The following is a 22205-nucleotide window of genomic DNA, read 5'->3' as shown; positions in this document are numbered from 1 at the left end:
CCATCTGATGGGCCTCCAGGCAGCAGTGGAGGCTCCGGGGATACCTCAGGAGCTGGCCCCAAACCCTGTGCCGATGGTTGAGCGAGCTCTGGATGCAGCCAGGTGCAAATCCCTTCCTCCATAGCCAGGAATGACCCATCCAGGCCATGGATCCCACAAACTGAGAGCTAATCTGAGGAAGCTGAAGGAAATGAGGAAGGAAATGGATAAAGGATGTCCTTCCTGACTCACAGGGCATTGCCTGTGGCACAGAGCACTGCCCTTAGCTGATCTGAGTTTGCAGAAGGATTACTCTGTTGCACTGTTCTTTTCAATCCAAAGATTATTCCAGTGCTTTGGGTGTTTTGGGTGTTTTGTTGCAGAAAAAAAAATGAGGACAGGCTGCTTATGATTTTGAGCAGTTTGTAGTAGGAAAGGTAACACAAGGATAATTGAATTTAATCTTTTTTATTCACTCACTTCTGTAATTTCCATAGCTCAGCAGTAAGTGCAGGGGTGTTTGGGGACAGTGTGAGGAGACAGAGCTCCAGTCTGGGATGGAAATGGACGTCCCACAGCATCAGTGGGACCTTGGCTGGGCTTTTGAGAGGCTCTGGGACACACAGTTACACACTGTGTAAGTCCTTGAGTACCTCGTGGCTGATGGAATGCTGGAGCCTCTCTCCTGTGAGGACAGGCTGGGAGAGCTGGGGATGCTCACCTGGAGAAAAGAAGGCTCTGGGGAGAGCTCAGAGCCCCTTCCAGGGCCTAAAGGGGTTCCAGGAGAGCTGGAGAGGGACTGGGGACAAGGCATGGAGGGACAGGACACAGGGAATGGCTTTAAGCTGAAAGTGGGTAGATTTACATGGGATATTGGGAAGGAATTCTTGGCTGTGAGGATGCTGAGGGTCTGCTACAGGGTGCCCAGAGAAGCTGTGGAAGTGTCCAAGGCCAGGCTGGACACTGGGGCTGGAGCAGCTGGGACAGGGGAAGGTGTCCCTGCCATGGCTGGGGTGGGATGTGATGATTTGACAGTCCCTCCCCACCCAAACCACTGTGGGATTCTCTGAACTGAGTTATTCTGTTATCCCTGTTGTTGTGTGGGAGGAGAACGGGCCCATCCAGAGCTGAAGGAAGCTCAGCATCGCAGCTGCCTTTTCTGTAAATCTGTGTGTAAGAGATGGATGTTGTTTATAAAGCAGCCCAGGTCTGACTCCTGTCCTGCTCTGTGTGCTGGGGGGGCACAACCAACACGGGCAGGAGGGCTGGGGTGTGCATTTAGTGGGACATACTCTATTTTCCTTGCACTTAATCCCATTTTATCCAGAGGTACTCAGCACTGGGTGCATTCACCTCTTTGTTTGTCATGAGGACAAATAAATGCCTCACTAAAAGCTTATTAATTTTAAGCAAATGCAAATCCAGAGAGTGTCTGGGTTTTTTCAGGAGGCAGTGGCCGCTAAGCAAAGATGTCACATCACATGCTTGGAGTTTATTTTGCACAGAGCTCGGAGGAACTGAAATAAAAAGCAAAAAAGATGGAAATCATTCTTAACTTCTTTGCCAACAAGCTCTTGTATGATACCCTGCAAAGCAGAAAAGCTGTAGAAGTACATGGCAGATGAAAAATATTTAAGCCACACAAAAGTCACTGACAGGTAACATCTACTCATCTCACTATTTGTACAAAGTAGCTTTTATATTACTGGGGGGGGAAAGAATAAAGAGCGCTGCATCAGCTTGTGGGCTGCTTGTGGATCAAAAGCATTACCTTCAGTGCAGGCTGAAAATAGAAAACAGACACAACTGTGAAGTTTTTCATGTGAAAAAGTGGGAGACGAGCTTGCATCAGGAGGAGCTGGACAGAATTTCACTGCAATGGAAAATAAGTAGGTGAGTAAGTAGGTGCATGTGACACAAAAGATAGGAAACCTGGGTCTAATATAAATTTCTGGTATTGCAGATGGCCTGATTTTCTTCTCCTCTCATGACACATTACCGAAATTTCAATTCTCTGATTTCCATTATTACACTATTTATACTGCTGTAGTACCAAGAGTCCCTGTAGAGAGGAGGCCTCATTATTAATGGAACACAAACAACTCTAATGGTTCAGCTTCAAAGAAATCCTCCTGGAAACGGGGAAGGGAGATGCAGAGTGGCAGAGAGGAAATACCAGCACGTCTGAGTGAGGAACTGCAGCTCTGGGAGCTCGGGGATGTGTTTGGGGTGATGGAAACCCTTCCTTGGCGCGGATGTCCGCGCCCGTCCCACCACGCTCCTCTCCCGGTGTCCCCATGGTGCTCCCTGGGAGGGCTGGCTTTGTGCTCAGAGATGCTGTCCCAGAACAGCAGAAGGAAGCTGGGAATGTGTTTTGTTCAGATGTTGAGCAAGGGAGCTGGGTGAAGTATTCCTGACTGGGATAAATTCCTTGGTGGCTCCAGCTGAGGTGAGGGCCGTGCAGGCCGAAGCCTCTCCAAGGGTGCCAGGAATTATCCCACCTGGTTTTATCCCATTTTTTCCAAGTTTCCTGCGCTATTCCTGCTTTATTTTTTTGTCCTGGCTCTCTCCCTACATTTTTTGTGGGTTTTTTCCCTCCTGATGTAGAATATTCCTCTCCCCATGTCTGTGTTCAATTGCTCAGGGGCCTTTCAGATCTCTCCTACTCAAGATAAGTGTGGGTTGCTCTTCCCTGGCTCTGATCCCTTATTTTCTGCCCTGTGTTCTTCAAAGCTTTGCAATCAGGCTGCAGAAACCTATTTAAAGGATTTACCTATGATCTTCCCCATACTTTTTTTTAATGATTTAAAGACTGGGTTAGAGTTTATCCATCAGCTATACAGATATCTTTATTTTGCAGTCTTTCAGAAATATACCCAGTCCATAAATATAATGAAATTTACTGAGAAAAACCTAATTTGATACACAAAAGACATCGTACTGTGCTTATATCATGCTGAGGGCAGCTGGGAGTTAAGCAAGTGCACAATTCATGTGCCCAAATTTTCTCCAGAATGAGGCCCAAAATTGGGCTGCAGTGCTTGCTCTGCCTTCCGCAGGAAGCGTGATTTTTATCACACCCAATAATTTAAATAAAAACATTCAGATAAGCAGCCAAGTATCTGGCTCAGGGAAAGCAACTAGACAGAAATTGATCTCGTGTTTTATAAATGCTGTGGCTTCAGAAGAGTTTGCAAACCCTGAAGCTTGTCTGCTTTGTTTCCCCCCAAATAAATTATCTTTTCCAATAAAGATATAACTGCTGCCTATAAACCTGTCTTGATGCCTGTCTCCAGACTATCAACACTTCTGCACAATGAGCGTTTTCAGCAGATAAACGAGCACGTGTGGAAGATTAAATTTGCTCATTGTAACCTTGCTTTGTTATGCACCACGAGCATCGCTTCACTGGGATGGAAGAGAAGTAGGAGTGGCAAAACTGAACCACATTTTGTGTGGATTTTTTTCCCTTTTTCCCATTATATTTTTATAGCTGCTGCACTCCCAGACCAAGCTGTCTGTTTAGTGAATAACACATCTGTGCACAAATGCTGATCCCCTCCCTTTTTTCTGCTGTTTTGGGTAATGCTGTGAAGCTCATGCTTTGCAGAACGATCAGGAAGGGAGGATCAGGATCATGGAGGAGCAGCAGAGAGACTTTGATGTTTCCTGATGTCCCTGTGGCAGCTCCACGGTGTCAGACTGTGTGGAAACCGTGCAGACAATGCATCCACAGGAGGATAAGGATCCTCCAAGGGGTTCTGAAAACTCAGATCTCATGGCACTTTCAGAATGCAAATCCTACAAAGTAATAGAAGGGCCTGAGTCATTTAATTTGTGTGGTTGAGGTTGCTCTAGTGAGCCAAGGAGAAAGGAGAGCAGGGCTGGAGCCAAACCTTTCTCCTTTTGCTGAAATATGCTTCATAAATTCCTGTTCTGAGCAGGGAGCTTCCTGCCTGATAATGAGAATAAAGGGCTGGAGGTTCTGTCTAGACCCTCCCAGGCTGATGAGATGGTGTCTCATGTGCCTCTCCAGGGGAGAACCGAATCTGGGGCCAGGTTTGGATCATCTCTTCTAAGGGCTGACACTGTGTCCTGCCAGCCCTCTGTCACTTGGGCTGCATTAAAGGGTGTGAGAACTCTGTATAACCATCAACTTCCCTCTCCATGATATATTTTATCTTTTTATCTTATGAGGGTTTGGTTTGGTTTTGATTTTTTGTGTGTGTCTGTGTTTTAGGTAAAGTGTTGTATTTTTAAAAGGGTGTTGAAAAATACCAGACTTTATTCCTGCTCACATTGGCTTGGCCACAATGACAGCACATATGTTTTTAAACTAATTCTAACAGTAACTAAATGAGGGTAATTCTGCTCAGAATATGACTCTTTATCCTCTGAGAGCATTAGGTGAGCACAGAGAATGTGGCAAACCCCACCAGAGCTTTGACTACCCTGTGGAACCTGGAAGCCATCCCTGTCTTCTCTTTGATTTATTCTCAATTTTGTCCTGTGATGTTGATTTTAGGGCTCTGTCTTGACAGGCACAATGCCATTAATATGTTTAGGGAGAGGAAAAACACTTGATTAATGCTGCATGCAAACAGCTTTTTGACCTGGTGATATGAATTGAAGTCATTTGCCTGTGTAGGAGTAGAATGTTATTTCAATGCGAGTTTATATTCTCTTTCTCTTCCAGACTTTTTTCTCCCAACTAATGAGACTGTGCATCCTTCATGATGACATCCTTGCATCCTGATATCTCTGCTCTTAATGTGTAGTTTTTGTCTCCTGCTGCCACCATCTAACCCCCTCCAACTCTTCCTCCTGAGCCCCTCTGGTTTCACAGGTTCTCTGAAATTTGTGTGGGTTTCGACACTGACATTACGAGTTTAATGTTTAATCATTTTCCTGAATTATTTCCTTTTCAAGTCTGCTGCCAAGTCCCTTAAATAACAAGGATCACCCTGTCAGATGCTCTTCCCAGCTAACCTGGAGTGCTTCTCCCTGTCCTTAGGTGAGAATGTGGACAGCAAAGTGGAGTCCCCGAGGCTGCAGATGTCAAAGGACCAGTCCAAAGAATATGAGATAACAATTCCCTTCCATTTGAATGGAGAACAGTGGAGACCAGTGAATGGCATTTATTCCAAGGTTAGTCTTCATTTTGCCTATTTTTTTATTCTGAGATGTGTAACAATTTGAAGGCTGTAAGGAGAATTCAATGCTCTTTCATGCTACAGATTATAAGAGTGTTTTTTATATTGTTGTTGCCACATATCTAAAATTGTTGCTTATTTAATTTAATAAATGGACAAGGTTTTGGGTTGAAATAAATACCTTTTTCCTGCAGAAATGCATTCTTCTTCCTGATGGCAGTAATCAAAGTTTAAAGTGAAATAATAAAAATTTCTTTCCTTGAGATTCTATCATGCAACAGCAAAACCAAAACTTAGGGAGGGGTAAGCACAACAAACAGGTTTGTTTGAGTAAATACAGTCTGACAGCAAGAAATTTAGGGACCAGTGTAAATAATTGCTGTGCTGGCTGCAGCCTGAGGCTTTATCTGGACTTAATTATCCCATGGGAGACCCCCAAATTCCATCCCTGTGCTGTGTTGGGAGTGAGGGATGACTCTCCCTTCACACTCTGCTTTCTCTTTGCCTAAGAGGGGAAGGATCTGTCACTGGCTCTGAGATTGTTTCCCCCTCCTGCCAGGCCCTGATAAGTGTTCCTCCTTTTTTCCCCCTCAGACAAGCTGCTTTTAGGAAAAAAAGGCTGGGTTTTGTCTCCTTCTTGAAGTATGAAGACAGTTTGGTGTTTATTATCACCAAACTTATCATGGGAATCTCTTGCCCAACCTTTTAACTCAGGTCCAGTTTGATTCCAGCTCACTTTTTATGTCATTATTTCAATTATCTCAGTGAGGAGGGGAAAAAGTGATGTTTTTAAAGAGTTAAAAAATTAAAAAAAAAGAGGAAGGAAAAAACCCCAAGCAAAACCCACAAAAACAATGCAAAAAGCTCAGAGAGCCAATTAGAAACAGCTTTCCTTGCTGGATTGGGAAAGTGTTCCATGGAGAAATCCAGCTTGACACTGCCACTGCTTGCAGGACGTGGCTTTGGATCACGTTGCTGATTGACACAAGTAGGTGTGAAAAGATATTTCCAAACAAGGGCTCTGACTTTCAAAAAAAACTTGTCTGGATTAAATTTTTTTCCTTCTTTTCCTCTGTCCCTTCCTAAATAGGAAAGAAGGACTGGGCCCAGTCCTGAATCTGTGCAGTGATGAAAGGGGTATCGGGGTGGGTGTAGAATGGCTTATCTTGGAGAGATAACACAGATGGCTTGGTCCTAGATGTATGTGCAACTCTATTTTTAGATCATTTAATTAGAAACAGGCATTCTCCATATAGAGAGAGGCCTTTTAGCTACTCACTGGAGCTCTCTGAGAGAGTTACAACCGAGTATCTTTCTGTGAATAATGATAATGTGATTTATATCGTTAATTTGTTTCCCAGAATTACTTTCAGTTTAAGATGAACACTAGAAAAGATTTGTGGCTTGGTAGAAAGATCCACGTGCTGTATCAGCACTTTTTCTTTTTTCTTTTTTCCTTTGAATACTTCTTTTCCATGGAAACTTATAAATTAAATACACAAAAGTGCACATCAGGCTGTGGGAGGAACAACAGCTTCAGTGGTGGAGGAGAAGAGTAATGAATAGCTTGTCACATAAATATTGATCAAAAGCACAAAAGTTAAATACTGCTGTATTTGATGGCTAAATGGGATCTATTGTTCTTCAGCTCGTTTCAAAGTGTTCCTCTGTTTTATTTTAATCGTATATGAAGTCAAAAAAGTATGTACTTGTAAGAGGGGAATGGTATTGCAATAGGATATATGGTAAAATAAATAATGGAGTGGCTATAAAAATGCCAAGGGATTAAAGTTATTTGTGTACAGATAATTGCCTGGCAATGATGGCCCCATTCCCCAATCCTTTAACTGTAAATACTCCTGCTTAACAATTAGTCCCTGGGAAAGCACACTCATCATTTAGTGCAGCCTTCTCTCCCATCTTGGAGATAAAACTGTCCTTTTATTTACCCCAGGAGTCGCTGCAGTATCTGTTGGAATCTCTCGCTTGGAATCTGTCAGGAATGATTATTAAGCTAATGACTTTCTCGTTGAGAGCCAACTACACCGTGCAAAAAATGTGAGATAATTCACACTGTCTAATGGCACAGACACACAGAACTGCTCAGCAGCAGCGAGAAAATTCCATTTACTGAGGAAAAGAAAAAAAAAACAAAAGAAAAATTGCTTACCTCTAACCAGATTTTCCTTTAATACACTTGGGATGTGCTTTTTCAAGGACATCTCGTGATTTAGGTGCTTCCTATGAAAGCTTAAATTAGTGAGAGGCAAACCCCAATTTTAAATTCAGACGCGTAATTAAATTATATTTAAAGAATTAGCGGTTTCTTAAGTGTAGATTAAGTGTTTTGTGTCTGGAGAGAACTGATCATTTACTGGGCAGATCAATTTTTCTCTTCACTTTCCGCAGCTCAAGTCAGAGCTCTGTGAAACCAAGGCCAGGATTTCATGGTGGCATCATTTCAGAAATGTTGTTGCTTTTTTCCTATTTAAAAGATGCCCATTCTGTTGCAGACACTTTTTATAGAATCCTGAAATCCTTTAGGCTGGAAAATACCCCCAGGTCATTGAGTCCAACCTTTGGGCACCACCTTTTCAATTAAACCACAGCACTGAGTGCCACGTCCAGTCATTTCTTTAAAACTTCCAGGGATGGAGACTCCAACACTGCCCTGGGGAAGCCTGATCCAATTCTTATCCATTCTTTCAGTGAAAAACTTTTTCCTAATATCCTGAGCACAACCTGGGGCCTTTCTCCCTTGTCCTACCAGCAGATAGAGAAGAACATTTGAAAAATAAAATCTAGATACTCAAGAGAAGCTACTATGGAAATACCTCAATGTTTTTGAGGTGATGCTGTTTGTTTACTCAGGGTTTTTAACATTTCTCCTGGCATCTTTTTGTTTTTTTTATGCATCATTTTCAGTGGGAATATATTACTGGTACCTAGTTAAGTGCTTTTATTAACTGGATATAATATTCAGTTGCCAGTCCAGGATGCTAAAATTAGTGGCTGCTATTTGGAGTGTCCAGCTGCTGCTGCTGAGGAGAAAATGCTGCGTTTGTGGCCGTGTGGCAGCGGGATCGGGTCCTGGAAGGGTTGTGCAACATCACCCAGTGCTTCAAACAATAGCTGCCCATATTCCCTGCAGATGTGATTTCCTCCTTCCCTGAAATGCTGTGTGCATTACAGCATGTGTTGATAGGTCATTATACATTAGAGCTCCAGTTGTCCTTCCACTTCTCTTTTTTCATGTGCTCAGCACTTTGTGTTCTGTGTTGATTACCACCCCCCACCTCAGTGCTTGCTTTAAACACACGAGGGTTGGGTTCTATTTTTGTTCAACATTTCCAAGGTTTGGACGAAATAGTTTCATTTTATATTATTTAAGTGCAGCAGAAAGCCTCCTTCCCCCCCACCACGAATTTCCAGCTGAATATTTTTGTTCCAAACTTGGCTCGCGATTCACAAATCAAGCCAAGTTTGATGAGAGTTTGGGTAAGTGATGTTTTAGTACACAGAACACTTTAGGGAAGATTTTTTTCGAGGACCATCTGTTTGGCTTCAGCTTTTATCCTCACACCCTGTTAGGGACACAGAGGGCTTGGTGTGTGCCAGATCCCTGCAGCACAGGAGCTCTGGGTCAGGTAATATCAGTGGTGTTATTCTGGAGCCTGCAGCACATCCCTCCTCTTGGGGAGACAAGAGCCAGGCAGGAAATGTTTCACATGGGCATTAAGGGGCTTTTGGCTCCACTTCTGTGCTTTAAAGCTCATCACAGTGGGGAAAAGCTGCCTGGCAGGGCAGGCATGGGAAAGCTGGAATGCTGGGGGGATCCCAGTGTGGCATCACCCTGGGCTGACACTCGTGTTCCCAGAGGGACACAGATTAGTGGAGCTGCCTTTGAACCCAGAGTTGGTTCCAGATTGTAAAATGCAGGAATTCTTGAGAAATGGAAAGGATTTTGAGAGGGTTTGATGTGATCAGCTGTGCAGGTAAACACAGAGAGCTCAGGCTGTGGCACCAGTCACTCACTCAGGTGTGGGGTTTTCTCTGCCCTTGTCTGTGTAGGACCTGGAATGCCAGTGCTGGCACCTGCAAGGACTCCAAGAGAATCAGGACCAAACACTTTGAAAGATTTAACCCTCTCAATTTTCTAAAAGCACATGAGCAAGTTAGGTGCAGCTTTCCTTTCTGGGGGATACTGTGCACATTTTGATGCATATGGATCTTCTTCTGTAAAGAAAACATCCTGATGTTTTCCTGATCTCTGTGCCTGTCCAGGTGCAATATAAACCTGCTCCAGCCAGGATACAGCTGCCATTCATAAAAATAAATGGAAATGCAGCTGAACCTGGGCAGGTATTTGAGGACCTGCAGCCTGGAGCTGAGTGTGGTTCCTAAAGAACCATATGAGAAGCTGGAAAGCCCTGAGATGCTTGAACTTGATTTGAGTTTGCAAGTTGCCAGCCCAGGTTGCTTTCAAATGGTGGAATTTGAAACAGGGAATTTGATTTTCGATGTTAAATTTGGGGGATGTGTAAATCAATGGGCAAATTTTGCTGTGTGACTTCTTTAAAATAATTAACTGTGGGAAAGTAGCTGCACATAATCTGCCTGTCACTGGGTTAGACCCTTAATCCACCTGGCTCACTGTGAGCCTCACAGGACTCTTAAAATACTGTCACTGACCTCAATATATAAAAATAGATTGGAAAATCCACCTCTGGAAGTGGTTTCCCACACCCCAAGAGATTGGGGTTGTGTTGGAGCTACAGACAAGCAGAGGAGAAGAGAGGTGCCCATGGTGGGCAGAGAAGGTGGCAATACCTGCAGGACATTTCCAGCTCTCCCTCCAACACCCCAGTGACTTCTAAATCCAAACAGATCAGAAATTCTTCTCCCCTTTGGGGAGGGGGCAGTGGATTCAGGGAACAGTAACACTGCTTTGCCAAGCTGAAGTTTTCAAGGCCAGATTCTGAGCTCGTGTGAATCTGTTTCCTTCCTTTGCCCAGGCTGGAATAAATCAGGCTTGCAAATTGAAATCTTAAAGAAGGGTTTAAAAAAAAAAAGGGAGAAAGAAAGATGAGAAGGCAAAGTTCCTTTTCTTGTAGCAGCACTCTTTTTTTCTTTCTTGGTGTTATGTTGTGCTTTGAATATAAACTCTAGCAATGAAATGTGAAGATAAAGATGAAAGCCAGCTATAAAATATATATTTAGACCATATTTCTTCTGGTTTTTAAGTGTACACTTGTCACAGCTCTAAGATTGTGCATGTGAAGTGGCAGAGGATTACCATTTCCTGCTGCTTAGCATGCACTGCATCTCTCTTTGCTCCTGGAGAAGCAGCTTTTGCATCCCTGCCTGCCCCATTCCCAAGTATTGTGCCATGGATTGTGCTCAGGAGCAAACATCAGAATCTTGATTATTTGTGTGGAATTCTGGGCACTGATAATGTGAATCTCAGTGTGAAATTCTCTGCTATCTATAAAAGTATCATCAGCTCTGACAGTTGTTGGTTATTTTTATCATTCTCCAGATTTATCACATCTATTGGGTGTTACGCTGATGTTTTTCACCTTTTTGCATTTTTTTATGCCTTCACTCTAAGGCCCTAGTTCAACACCTACTTAAATGGGGATTTTTTTGCCATTGAGATAAAATATCATTGGCAGGGAGAGGAAATAACTTTAAATTTGTTTTAAACCCACTGTAATAATGCTGGAGATTCAAGAACATATTGGGAGCTGCAAACTGGCAGAAGGGGCAAAGGCAGTCATAGCCAGGGTCTTCTCCAGAGTTTTGGTCTCCACACCAGTTTCAGTTTCATTAGGAACTTCTTGGGCCATCAGTAGAAATCAGAGACTCACAGAATCCTGGAATGGTTTGGGCTGGAAGGAGCCTTAGAGTTTGTCTTGTTCCTTCCCCTGCCATGGGCAGTGACCCCTTCCACTGTCCCAATGCCCCATTGTCCAACCTGGCATTTCCAGGGATCCAGGGACAGCCCCAGCTGCTCTGGGCACCCTGTGCCAGGGTCTGCACACCCTGCCAGGACAGGTCTCTGTGCTGGTTCCTATTTCCCCTCTTTGCTGCACCTCTTGTGAGACTCCCACAGGGTTTGATACACAGCTGAGGGGCTCACTCTGTCAGATAATTAATTTAGAGCTCAGTGTTTTCAAGAGCAAACCCATTCAAGTTCGTTTTATAACTGGCATAGCCTTCGTGCAAGTGATAATTGTTTATATTCCCTTCAACTGAGCCTCCTGCTGTTCCTTTTCATTTGAAATAATTACCAAAGTTTAGACTTCCAGACAATTGTATTAAGGGGAATCATACAGTGCTGCTTAAACAAGGCTTTGAAGGCTGAGAGGACAGCTTTCATAGCTCTTTTACATGGTTGTTTTACATATCTTGAGAGAGAGGAGGCATAACCAGAATTTATAGTGCTTTCCATATTTTTTATGACTCATGAGCATCGACTACGAGAGGCAGAGCTGTGCTCTCTGCACAAGCTGTGTCATCAGCTGGGAATGCAGCTTGGCACAGGCAGAGGAACAGCACTAATCCTCCACAACCTTCCCTGGGAGATCCTCTCCTTGAGCCTTTAATTAATAACCTGGAAGTCATTAATTTAATAGCCTGGTAAACAATCTGATAGTTCTTTTGCTTTTCCTTGTACCCATACTCCTGCCTTGTAGGGCCGCTCTGAGGAGCAATTAGTGCAAATATGCTCTATTAGTTAATAACTCTTCTGTGTTTGTTTAATTTGGAAGCAGCCTGAGTTTTGCATGGACACAATCAGGGAAGGGAGCGTGGCACCTCCTCTGGCAGTCAGGGAATTTCTGTGTCCCAGTGAGCCAAAGCAGCTCAAAGCCACCCCTCTCACCTCACCTCGGCCAAGAGGAGGAAAACGTGTTCCCTTGCTCCCATCCAACCTCGTTTAACCAGTTGATCCATCTGATAATTTAATTCATGGCATTTTTTAGCAACGTTGGGAGGTGTGTCCTGGTTCCAGGGACTTGCTGGAGCTCACGCAGCAGCTCCGGGGCTGAGGAATTCCTGGAGCTGGGACCACCAATAAAAACTTGGTGTTGGTGATTGAGTGGGGAAAATTCTTTTCTCTGTCTGCACTGAATCAGTGCCCTGGTTCCAGCTAGATACAGGAGGATTCATTTCCTGCCTGAAGTCGCTTGGGCATACTGGGAAGTGTTAAGCAACTGGGATTCATCCCAGAAAAGAGTCCATTTCATTTTTAGCTGAAGTGATACAGCGTGTAAAGTTTGCAAAGCCTCGTGTGAGCCTTCCTGCTCAGGTATTGTTGGAAGTGCTGGGTGTTTTAAAGAGCAGAAAATGGAGAGATTTATATGAGTGATCCAGCAGACACCTCCAGCTCTCCATGGGGTGAAATTCCCACTCATGAGCTGGTATCACACTGAGCTGCTGGAGGAATTCTGTCATACTTGGCCAGGGGACATCACCAGTGATATAATGGTGGGGAGCTCTGTCTCCCAGTACCAGCCCTCGTGGCCAGGGGCTCTGCAGAGGGACCAGCTATGAGGTAGTGTCTCAGATCCGAGCTCCAGCAAGCCTTCAAAAGCTTGATGGGGTTGAAGCAATCCTCTTGGAGTTTTCAGGCTGGCATTTCCAAAAAAAAAAAAAAGAAAAAGCCCTACAAGCAAACAGATTGTGCTTTCTGCAATAAAATGGGGGGAAAATACTTGGATTTCGATGATGCAGTTCATGTTAGCGACCCTTTAATGTGGGATTAAAACCTAAACCTAAGTTCCTGCCTTATGCTGGGTTTGTAAAGTGCTTGTACTGAGGCATTTTCATATTGAATTAATTTAGCTTATACTTGGCTATTTCACGTCTCTTGCAACAGATCTTGCGAGTGTAAGGTATGAATTTCAGTGTTGGATTAAAAGAATGCTTTGCTTTCCAGCTCTGAGCATGTGATCATTTTTATTATTTTTTTTTTTTTTACATGCAGGAGGAGAATCTCCCTTGTTCTTAATTCCTGTTGTGGGTGCCTTGGGTCAGACTGAACCCTAGGCTAGAGCAGGCTCTTTGCCACCAAACACCCCTGGAAGTACCTGGAGCGTGCAGCTCCTGCAAGGATCCTCTGGGGATTTGTAACAGCACCAAAACTTGGGGCTTTTCCAAGGACTGAAATCCTCTGAGTGGGGGAAACCATGAGCAGCTGACATATTTTGTGATGAAGACCCTTATTTCAGAAAGCCACAGTAAATTGAGTTGTTCTCAGTGTGTATTTTAGGGGTGAAGAAGTAAATTGAGCTGGTCAGTCCACTGAGTCCTACAGCTAACAAGCCCAGTGCCTTTGTTGTTGAATTATAATTCTATTTCAATATGATTTACTCAAACCCCAGTTGATTTGCCTCTTCTATAGGAATATTTCTCATTTTTCAGAATTGTAATGAGGAGTCATAGAGGTTATATGCAGTTTAAAGCCTGATAAAAAAATAATTAGGATTGATAATAAGGCTTTTTAAAATGCGGCAGGAATATCTTGACAATAAAAGGCTTTCAAGGTGTTGGTATTTTTCTGGAAATAAAATGACTGCCAAAAAGCTCTGCCAGCTGCTTTCAAAAAGCCTGTGTAGATGAGGTAAAAATTATCTGTACCATTTTGATACTGCAGCAAAAAGTTTGTGTTCCATTTTCATCTCGTGGAAATCGTGTGTCCCGCTTGTGTGGTGCCTTTCCTCAAGGACACAGTTCTAAAGCAAAATGGAGTTTTTGGGGCTGAATATTTCAATTTCCAGCCTCCCAGAGATGGTGGGGTGACAAAGCTTGGAGAGGCAGGGGGTGAAATGGTCCTGAGAAGCTTTTCCATTGAATATTGTGTGTGTGGTGGGGCTGCTGCCAGAGCCTGCAGGGTTTTCTGGGGTTTGATCAAGGATGTGCTGGGGGTGTTTGTGGCCAGTGTCCCCCTAACCCTGCAGGTGACACTGCTGCTCTCAGTGACACAGCAATGGTGTCACACTCGTGGGGGCTCTGCCACAGGGCTCCTGTCCCTCCTGTTTCACCCTGGGATGTGTCCAGCTCCAGCTGGATCCATTTGGAGCTCTGTCCCTGCCCTTTCATGCTCTGCCCATGATGTGAATGTGTTGTCACGCTCAGGAAATGAGGAGCTCCTCGGTCCTGCCCTTGTTCCTCTGCCCTTGCCTGCCTTCAAATCAACTTTATTTGGCTTCTGCTGCCTGACCTTGTTCCTCTTTCCTCTGCTGGCCCTCTCCTCCACCAGGGTGGGTCCTTGGCAGGGCTCATCTCCTTGTTTGTTCCTTCTCTCTCCACTGACCACATCCTTTGAGGAGCATTCCCTGCATAAAAAATGGCCTTTTTGGGGTGAACCTGCCAAGCCCTTCCCAGCCAGCCATCGTTGTCTGGAGTGATTCCTGGAATCCCAGAATGGTTTGGGTTGGAAGGGATCTTAAATCTCATCTCATTCCACCCCCTGCCGTGGGCAGGGACATCTTCCACTATCCCAGGTTGCTCCAACCTGGCCTTGAGCTCTTCTAGGAACGGGGCAGCCACAACTCTGCCTCCTTCTGAGGTGGCAGCATTTTGTGTTCTGCGTTAAAATGAAACCTATAAATAATTTTAACATTTAGAAGAATTTTATTACCTGAGACCACCTCAGCGAGCACAGGAGCAAAGATTTTTAGCCAAAGCTGCTGCCTGAGGATGGGAGGGTCAGATCTTCTCTGAGATGCCAAATTTTTGCTGATTTTTTTCGGTGGATGTTATTTTCTGGCATGCTTCATCCCTGGGAGTGCTGGGCATGGCAGGCTCCTCCAGGCAGCAATCCTGGAGCAATCCCACCCTGGTGTCTTCCATTATTTACTTTAACTTCACCCACTCCCTCCTCTCTGCCTCGATGTTCCCCTGTGAGGTACAGCCTGTCCTGGGACAGGAGCGCTGCTGGCGAGGGGCAGGGAGACAAAAGCTCTGAGATGTGAGAACTGGGACAGCCAAGAGCCTCCCTGCCCCAAAAAAGGGCCCTTGCCCTGGCAGGGGCTGAACCTGCCTTGCAAAGGAGGTTCTGGACGTGGATCTGCCGCAGGAAAAGTCAACAAGAGGAATTTTGTCCTCAAAGCAACTCCAAGCCTATTCCCGTGTTAGCATTGCCCACTCCCTCCAGGAGAAAGAGTGGGATCCCTAAATTCAGTGTATCCAACAGAAACTGCCTCTCTCCTGGTTTCAACAGACAGAAACGTTGTTGAAACCAGACTTTTTTTGGCATTTACTGGCATTACTAAGAAAGAATTGGCCAGGAAAGCTGGCAGAAAGAGATGAGTTGGAGAAGCTTTAAAGATTTTTTTTTTTTTCCTATAAAATGAATATCCAGAAGCTGTGTAAATGTAATTTTTTTCAGTTTGAAAAGTGTATAGAAAGACAACATATACACATTTCTGACTGAAATACCATCTAAGCTGGCTGTGCCCTCCAAATTCTTTTCCCTCAATTAAAAAGATGGGAAAAAAAAATAATAAGAAATGACAAAACAAAACAACACCTCAGGAAATCCCTAGAATGTTTATTCAGGAACAGAGCAGCCTGTTACAATCATTAGCTTGCAAAGGTATTTCAGTTATATTCAGAGGGTAAAGTGAATTTTAACCTTTTATTGCCAAGAGATGTCATGTTTTTCGTGGAGGAGCTATTGAGGTGTGTAAATCCCTGTGAACGAGTGAGTGGCATCTGTAAAAACCCCAACCAAAGCCCCAAAGCACACCCTGCAGAGAGAAACTAAAATCAATTTCAATGCCCACAGTTAAACATAAAGCACTACATTTCATGCTTTATTGAGTTTCTATTTATTACTTAATTTCTGCTTGTAAAAGGCTTCAATTGAAACAAAAAGATATTTCAAAATATTTGACTCCCTTTTTTCCTCATGAGCTCAGTGAGGAATTGCCAACTGCTACGGGGTTTTGATTCTAAAGGGAAGAAAGGGCTGGATTGATTTAAAATGTGATCTGTGGGAGACCTCCAGAGCAGAGAGGATCTTTCCCAGGAACCCCAGAGGAGGGAGAAAAGAAAGGAAAATGCAGCTCCAGGGAGACCCAGAGTCAGGAGCCTGGGAACATCTTTTGTCACAGGGGCAGATTTGGGATATGGGTGGAAACTGCTGGGATTTTTAAGATGGAAACCTGAATTATTTGCTTTGTGCAAACACCTCCCCTTTTATTGTCCTGTGCCTTCCTATCTATAACATGGGAATAAAGTTTTAACCCAGACAATGGGGCATCAATTTGATTTTTATAATGGCCTTTTCAAACTAAAAGTGTTATTTGTGTTCCTGCTCTGGCTGTGCAACCTTTAGGAGCCAGGAATTCGCTGTTCTGGGGGAAAGAGGGATCTGTTGCACGTGTGGAAAAATCCCATATGTGTTGTTTGAACAAGGGAACAGATATTTTCAAGATTTGGGTCTCAAGGAATGAAAGAGGAGTGGTGGCAGTGCTGAGCATGAGGATTGTCAGTGTTGCAGACTTGGAGGCAGTTTGGAAACATCTTGTAAATATTGTGAAGAACATTAACTGAGATTTTTATAGGGTATGATGAGCCTATAACTCAGGCCAGTTTAGACAATCACCTTTCTTTGATGGAGATCAACGGGGACATGAAAACACTTGAATTCAAGAAATATTTTGATTATTAATATTTTGGTCTATTGTGTACCTCTCTTTTATATTTTTTACTTCTTTCAACCATGCAATTTAATCACCAAGCACCAATTTATTTTTAAAATTGCATTTATTAATATTATCCCCCTTCCATACATCATCTATTAACTAATTTAAAAAGAAATTGTGACTTGTAGAATCGAAATAAGCTCTCATTTCAGAGCCCTCAGGGAATTAGCATTTAGCAGTTTTCCTAAATCTGTGTGAGATGGAGACAATGACAGCTGGATTTGAGTAATTTCTTTTGGAGGAAGAGTCACACTGCTGAATTTTCCTGTGGGCATATCTATATATATATATCAATATATGTGCATATATATATCTATATATATTGAGATCTCTATCTGTACCTATACAGCTGCTCTGTTTCCAACCTTATCTCAGGATTCAGCTCTCAAGCCAAGTTTTGAATTGTTGTTTTTTTTTTTTGCAAAACTCTGTGAGGAAAAGCAGCTGAGTAAGGCTACAGCAAGATCTGGCATTGAAATCAAATCATAAAATCAAGCAGTGGAGAGGGAGGATGCACAGCATGGAGTGAAACTCTTATCAGAGCTCTGCTTTTCTAGGACAGGTTATTAGGGAGGAATTTCATTTAGGAGCAGAGGGTTTATCAGTGTGTCCTTGTGATGGACTCACCAATGCCATAAACTTCATATATGGAGATGGAGTTGTTCTAATTTTAGGATAAGGCATTGAGGGGGAATAAAAAAAGCATAATGTAAAAGAAAGAAAGGTTATTCCAAGTGTGGATATTATCTGTGCCATCACTGCACAGCTTCAAATTGCAGGAGGATCAGCTGCTGCAGATATTTTTGGATGATGTGGGTGAAATCAGTGTTTTGTAGATTATTTTGTACAGTATTTCCTATAATTCAATTACTTTGAGGCAGGTAACAAAAGGAGACTTTGATATTTCTGTGCAAAAAAAAAAAAGCATTTGAAAATTCTTCACAGCCTAATTTACTAAACAATTCAGACAAAGAGTCTGTGTTTGAAGGCTTCGAAGGCAACGTTGGCTTGTTTTTCCAGCAAAATCTTTATCTTTCTCAGTGAAAGAAAAATCAATACAACCCTGGTAACACAAAGCTGTGTCTTACCAAGGTATATTCCTTAAGCTCAGTTTGAATTCTGACCCTGGCCATCACACTCAAGCCAAATTATTTGGAAATATCAAGATGTGCTCGGTTTGTTTCAGCAGCCACCGTGTCATTTTAAGGTTTTACTTTCTATATTTTTACATTATATATAAATAATTCCTTGCCAGAGCAATGAGAGTTTTGAAAGTTCCTGATGAACCACAGTGAAGTTGTTTTCGTGCTCTGTCATTTTGGTGTGCTGGCTGGCACCTGAGCTAGTGCAAAATTTACTCAGCATAAAATAAAGTCGTAGCAATTTATTGCTGTCTTTGCCTATCCCACAAAATCATTCCTCTGCATCCCTTGGAATGCACGAATTTGCTCCTTCAATTTTAGGGAGCTCGTTTATTGATGCAATGTCACCGTCACAGCCTTGCTGCAGGGAGAGGAAATAACTTGTATTTAGCCTCAGGGAAAGTTTGCTTGCTCAAGGTGTTCTTATCTGTGAATTTTGATTTGCAAAGTGCAATTTGATGGAGTTGTTTTGGGGGGTGTGCATCTGCTATAACTCCTTTATCAAATGCATAATGAAATTTAGGTTTATTTAAAAACATCCTCCATGTAAAAGCAAGGGTTTGTTGTCTGAGGGGAATAATGCAGCATCTCTCAGCTCAGGATTCCCTTGGGATGAGTGAGCACAAGGTACCTCTGCTCTTCCTAATTCTTTCTCTAAGTGTAACCAATTTATTCAATCCTCAAATGTTATTTTATTGTGCCCCTTGAGGAGCTGTCCGAGTTCCTCTCTGAAATTCTTCTGGTGATCAAGTCTTCTCATTTAGGCTGGGATATGGCCCTAAAAGGCTCCTTCCCTCGTCACCTCAGGAAATCAGCGCAGTTGGGGGAACCCCTGCAGAGCCCTGCTCTATTTATATGTTGATGAGCCTGGAGGAGAATTTCCAGAAATGCTGGATATACTTTTAGACCTTCCAGAAGGCTCTGCCTGGCTCCTGTGCTTCAGTGCCCTGCTCTGAGCACGCCGTGTTCGCTGATATTTTGGGATACAGCGGTGGCACCCTTCTCTGGGAACCACTTTCTCCTTACAGGGACACTCCTGAACCTTTCCAAGAGCTTTTCTCTTTGTATTTTGCTAAAATATATGGCTTGGCAGTATAAAAACCACCAGTCTGGTGCAATATGTCAACAATGTGTTATTCATAACAGCAAAGTTTTATACACTCGTGCAGTGGAATGTAATTTAAATATGTAAGAAGCACAGCAATAAGAATTTTTTTTTTGTAAAGCAGTGGTAATTCAGTAGTTTAGGTGCATATGTCAGTGAAAAGTTGGATTTCTTGCTGTCTGGAAAAACAAAAAGCAGTGTTAAATGGCTCAGGAGCAACGGTGGGGTGAGACTTGTTCATTCCTTGGGAAGCAGTGGAGTCACAGTCCCAGAAGGGATTTAAAAGATGTGTGGACGTGGCACTTGGGGACATGGGTCAGTGGTGGCCTTGGAAGTGCTGGATTAAGGGCTGGACTCCATGGTCTCAGAAGTCTTTTCCATAAGGGTCTTTTCCAGCCTAAACCATTCCAAGGTTCAGTGGTGGATACCGTGGGGGCTGGAGGACTCAGGAGTGCGGGCGGGAGGCTGAGGATCGGACACGAGGTGTTGGATCTCACAGGAGACTCATCCCCACGCACTGGAGATGTTTCACAATAGCTCCTCCTTTAATAATTCCTGGGAAGGAAAACAGTCATTAAAATAAATGAGAGAGAGAACTGAGCCCAGAGAACACAGGAGGGAGAGCCAGGAATGGGGAAAGCATGGCTGTGGTGAGCAGCAAGGACCTGGGACTGTCAGTGTGGAGAGGAGGAGGCTGAGCAGGGCCCGGATGGATCCTGCAGGGTGGAAATGGAAATGGAATTGGAAAAGGAAATAGAAATGGCAATGGAAATGGAAATGACTGCAGGGAAATTAGAGGCAGTAATTAGTGTGTGTGTGTCACTGTTGGATGTGCTCCTGTCTAGCAGGGACAAGAAGAATGGCCTTACAAGGCAGCGAGGAAGAGCTCAGTAATAAAGATAACGAGAAAAGGATGTATTTACATGCATACCATGAGGAAGGGAGGATTAAAGGTCTCTGAGTGCGCTGGAGTTTCAGCAAAGCCAGAGAAAGAGCTGCTAATGAGAGCGGTGTAGTTGATCCTGACACGGGGCAGGAACCTCTGAGGTCCCATAAGTCACATTTTCTGTGATTGGACGCAAAGTGGAGACCGTTCTTTCCGCTTCATGAAACCTCCTCTGTGAACTTTCCCATCTCTGCCTTACAAGGGATGAGATTTTTATTTTTCCAGATTTTTAAATACCTGGATCTTCCCTGCTGAGGGTGAAAAATGGGTGCCCCACAGCTTTTCTTTCTCTTGTAATTATTTGTGTTGTGCAACTTGGAATCAGACTAAATAAGACCTAGACAGCTAAAACATGAACTCCTTTCTCAGCTGGGTGAAGAGAAAGAAAATTCTTTAGCAGAAATTCAGCCTTTTGTTCTGTTAAATTAAGTTTTTAATTCAGGGGTGGACACTGAAATCAGAGAAGTGGATCAGGATGCCATGGAGATTGGGATATTTAATGCTTGAAGAGGTTTGGTTTAGGGTGGAAGCTGTGGCTCTGGGAGGTCTTGTTAAATTTTGTGTTGTGCTGCAGTTCTCTCCTACCTGTGCCAAGTCATTGGCTTCTGGTTTTGGGGATGGAAGCAAAAGTAGAGTAGGATTATACAAATAATGGAGTGAAAAGAGGGGGAAACACTGTAAATCCAGGACTGAAGGGTCTGTTAGCAGCTGAGAGCTGCCCAGGAGGGTGAGGAGAGAGTTCTCTCTCAGGATGGGATGCTCTGGCAGCCCAGGTTTGGCACAGAAGGATCTTGGGAGGAGATCTGATGCCATAAAGAACAATTGAAATAAAATTTTTAGCTTATAGCTCTACTTGCTCCAGATCTCAGCTGCAGGGCCACTGCTGCTGTCTCCCATTATTCCCAAGCTCCTGACAAGTCCATTTTCCCTCAGTCCCCGTGGACATTGGACTCCAGCATCTGCTGAGCTGCAGAGTCCTGTTCCTGCTCGTTCTTTTTGTGATGCTCCCCTCCATGGGGCTGAGGGTGGGAAATGGAGATGTTTCCTGAGCCTTCTGCAGGATTTTTCCCTCTTTGCCATCCCTGTGTGTTGAGTTCAGAGCAGACTCAGGAATATTCCTGTTCATTTGCACTCTGAAGGTGAGAGCAGACTTTGCTTTATGCTTTTATCGCATGTTGCAAATGCCTTTGAGATGTTTCTTTCTTTGTTATCTCAAAATTCTGTGCTCTATTGATTTTTGGGTTTTCTGTGAGGGGCTGAAAATTTCAGCAGTAACCCTGAAACCAACTGAAATAATTGATTATCTGTTTTTACCTCCTCTTCAGTTATTTACCTCGTGCCCTTCGATGGAGAAAGGCTGTCCTATTTCTCGATGATTTACTGTAAAGCAGATCTTTGCTGAGCTTTAATATCAATTTATATAACCTTGATCCAGGGGTTATTTTTTGAGAGCCACAGGCTTATCTAATATGTCATGGAAGAAGTTGTTCTAGAAATATTTTTTTATAGCTTATTCTTATTGAACAGATGGGTAATGTGAAAAGAAACATATTTTCTATAAGCTCAGATTGCAATTGAAAATACTTAAATTATCTTCAAGAGTAATTAGATGCCTAATGGACTCTATAACCAATTTAGACATCTTAAAATATATTTTATCACGAATAGATATTTTTGTATACAGGGGTTTTGTGTGGATATTAATGGTAACAGCATTTTTATCTGTGTTTTCTCTTTGCCTTTGTGGCAAGAAATATAATGGTCATTAATACTTTAAACCTGGGGGTATCAGTCAGAACACCACATGTGTTTTTGTTCTAGGATGAGCTTTCTGAGATAAATTTACTGTGCTTTGCACACTGCTTTGTGCCATTTGTTTTCTCCAAGAATGTCACTGTATAGGTGGGGTGTCTCTGGGCAAAGTCTCTTTCTAATTAAGCAGAAAAATGTGAAATGCTGCCCCCAGGTTTCAGGATAATTTACTTTACTAGGAAATCTTCAGATCCTTCTTTCTCTTAGGGGACATTCCAGGATATAAAAATGATTCATGTGTCTTGGAAGTACAGCTTTGGGAAGTTTGTCAAGTTATCTTGAGTAGCCCAAGAGTGGGGTGAAATCGCCCTTTCCATTAGTTTAAAAAATATTAATATTTTATCTGCCTTT

At 43.2% G+C, this 22205-nt stretch overlaps 1 protein-coding gene across 1 annotated transcript in view; it reads left to right on the top strand.

Annotated features, from left to right (window-relative positions):
• ADAM12 (ADAM metallopeptidase domain 12) overlaps positions 1–22205 on the top strand; it is a 170398-nt gene that overhangs the window by 11556 nt on the left and 136637 nt on the right. Inside the window, exon 2 of the mRNA XM_015633829.3 lies at positions 4994–5127. Coding sequence (XP_015489315.1) covers positions 4994–5127 — 134 coding nt within the window. The remainder of the gene's footprint in view (positions 1–4993; positions 5128–22205) is intronic.

Source organism: Parus major, chromosome 6 (assembly GCF_001522545.3).
Source record: "Parus major isolate Abel chromosome 6, Parus_major1.1, whole genome shotgun sequence".
Lineage (NCBI taxonomy): Eukaryota > Metazoa > Chordata > Aves > Passeriformes > Paridae > Parus > Parus major.
Note: the sequence above shows the minus strand (reverse complement) of the source record. Positions and strands in the feature narration are given on the sequence as shown.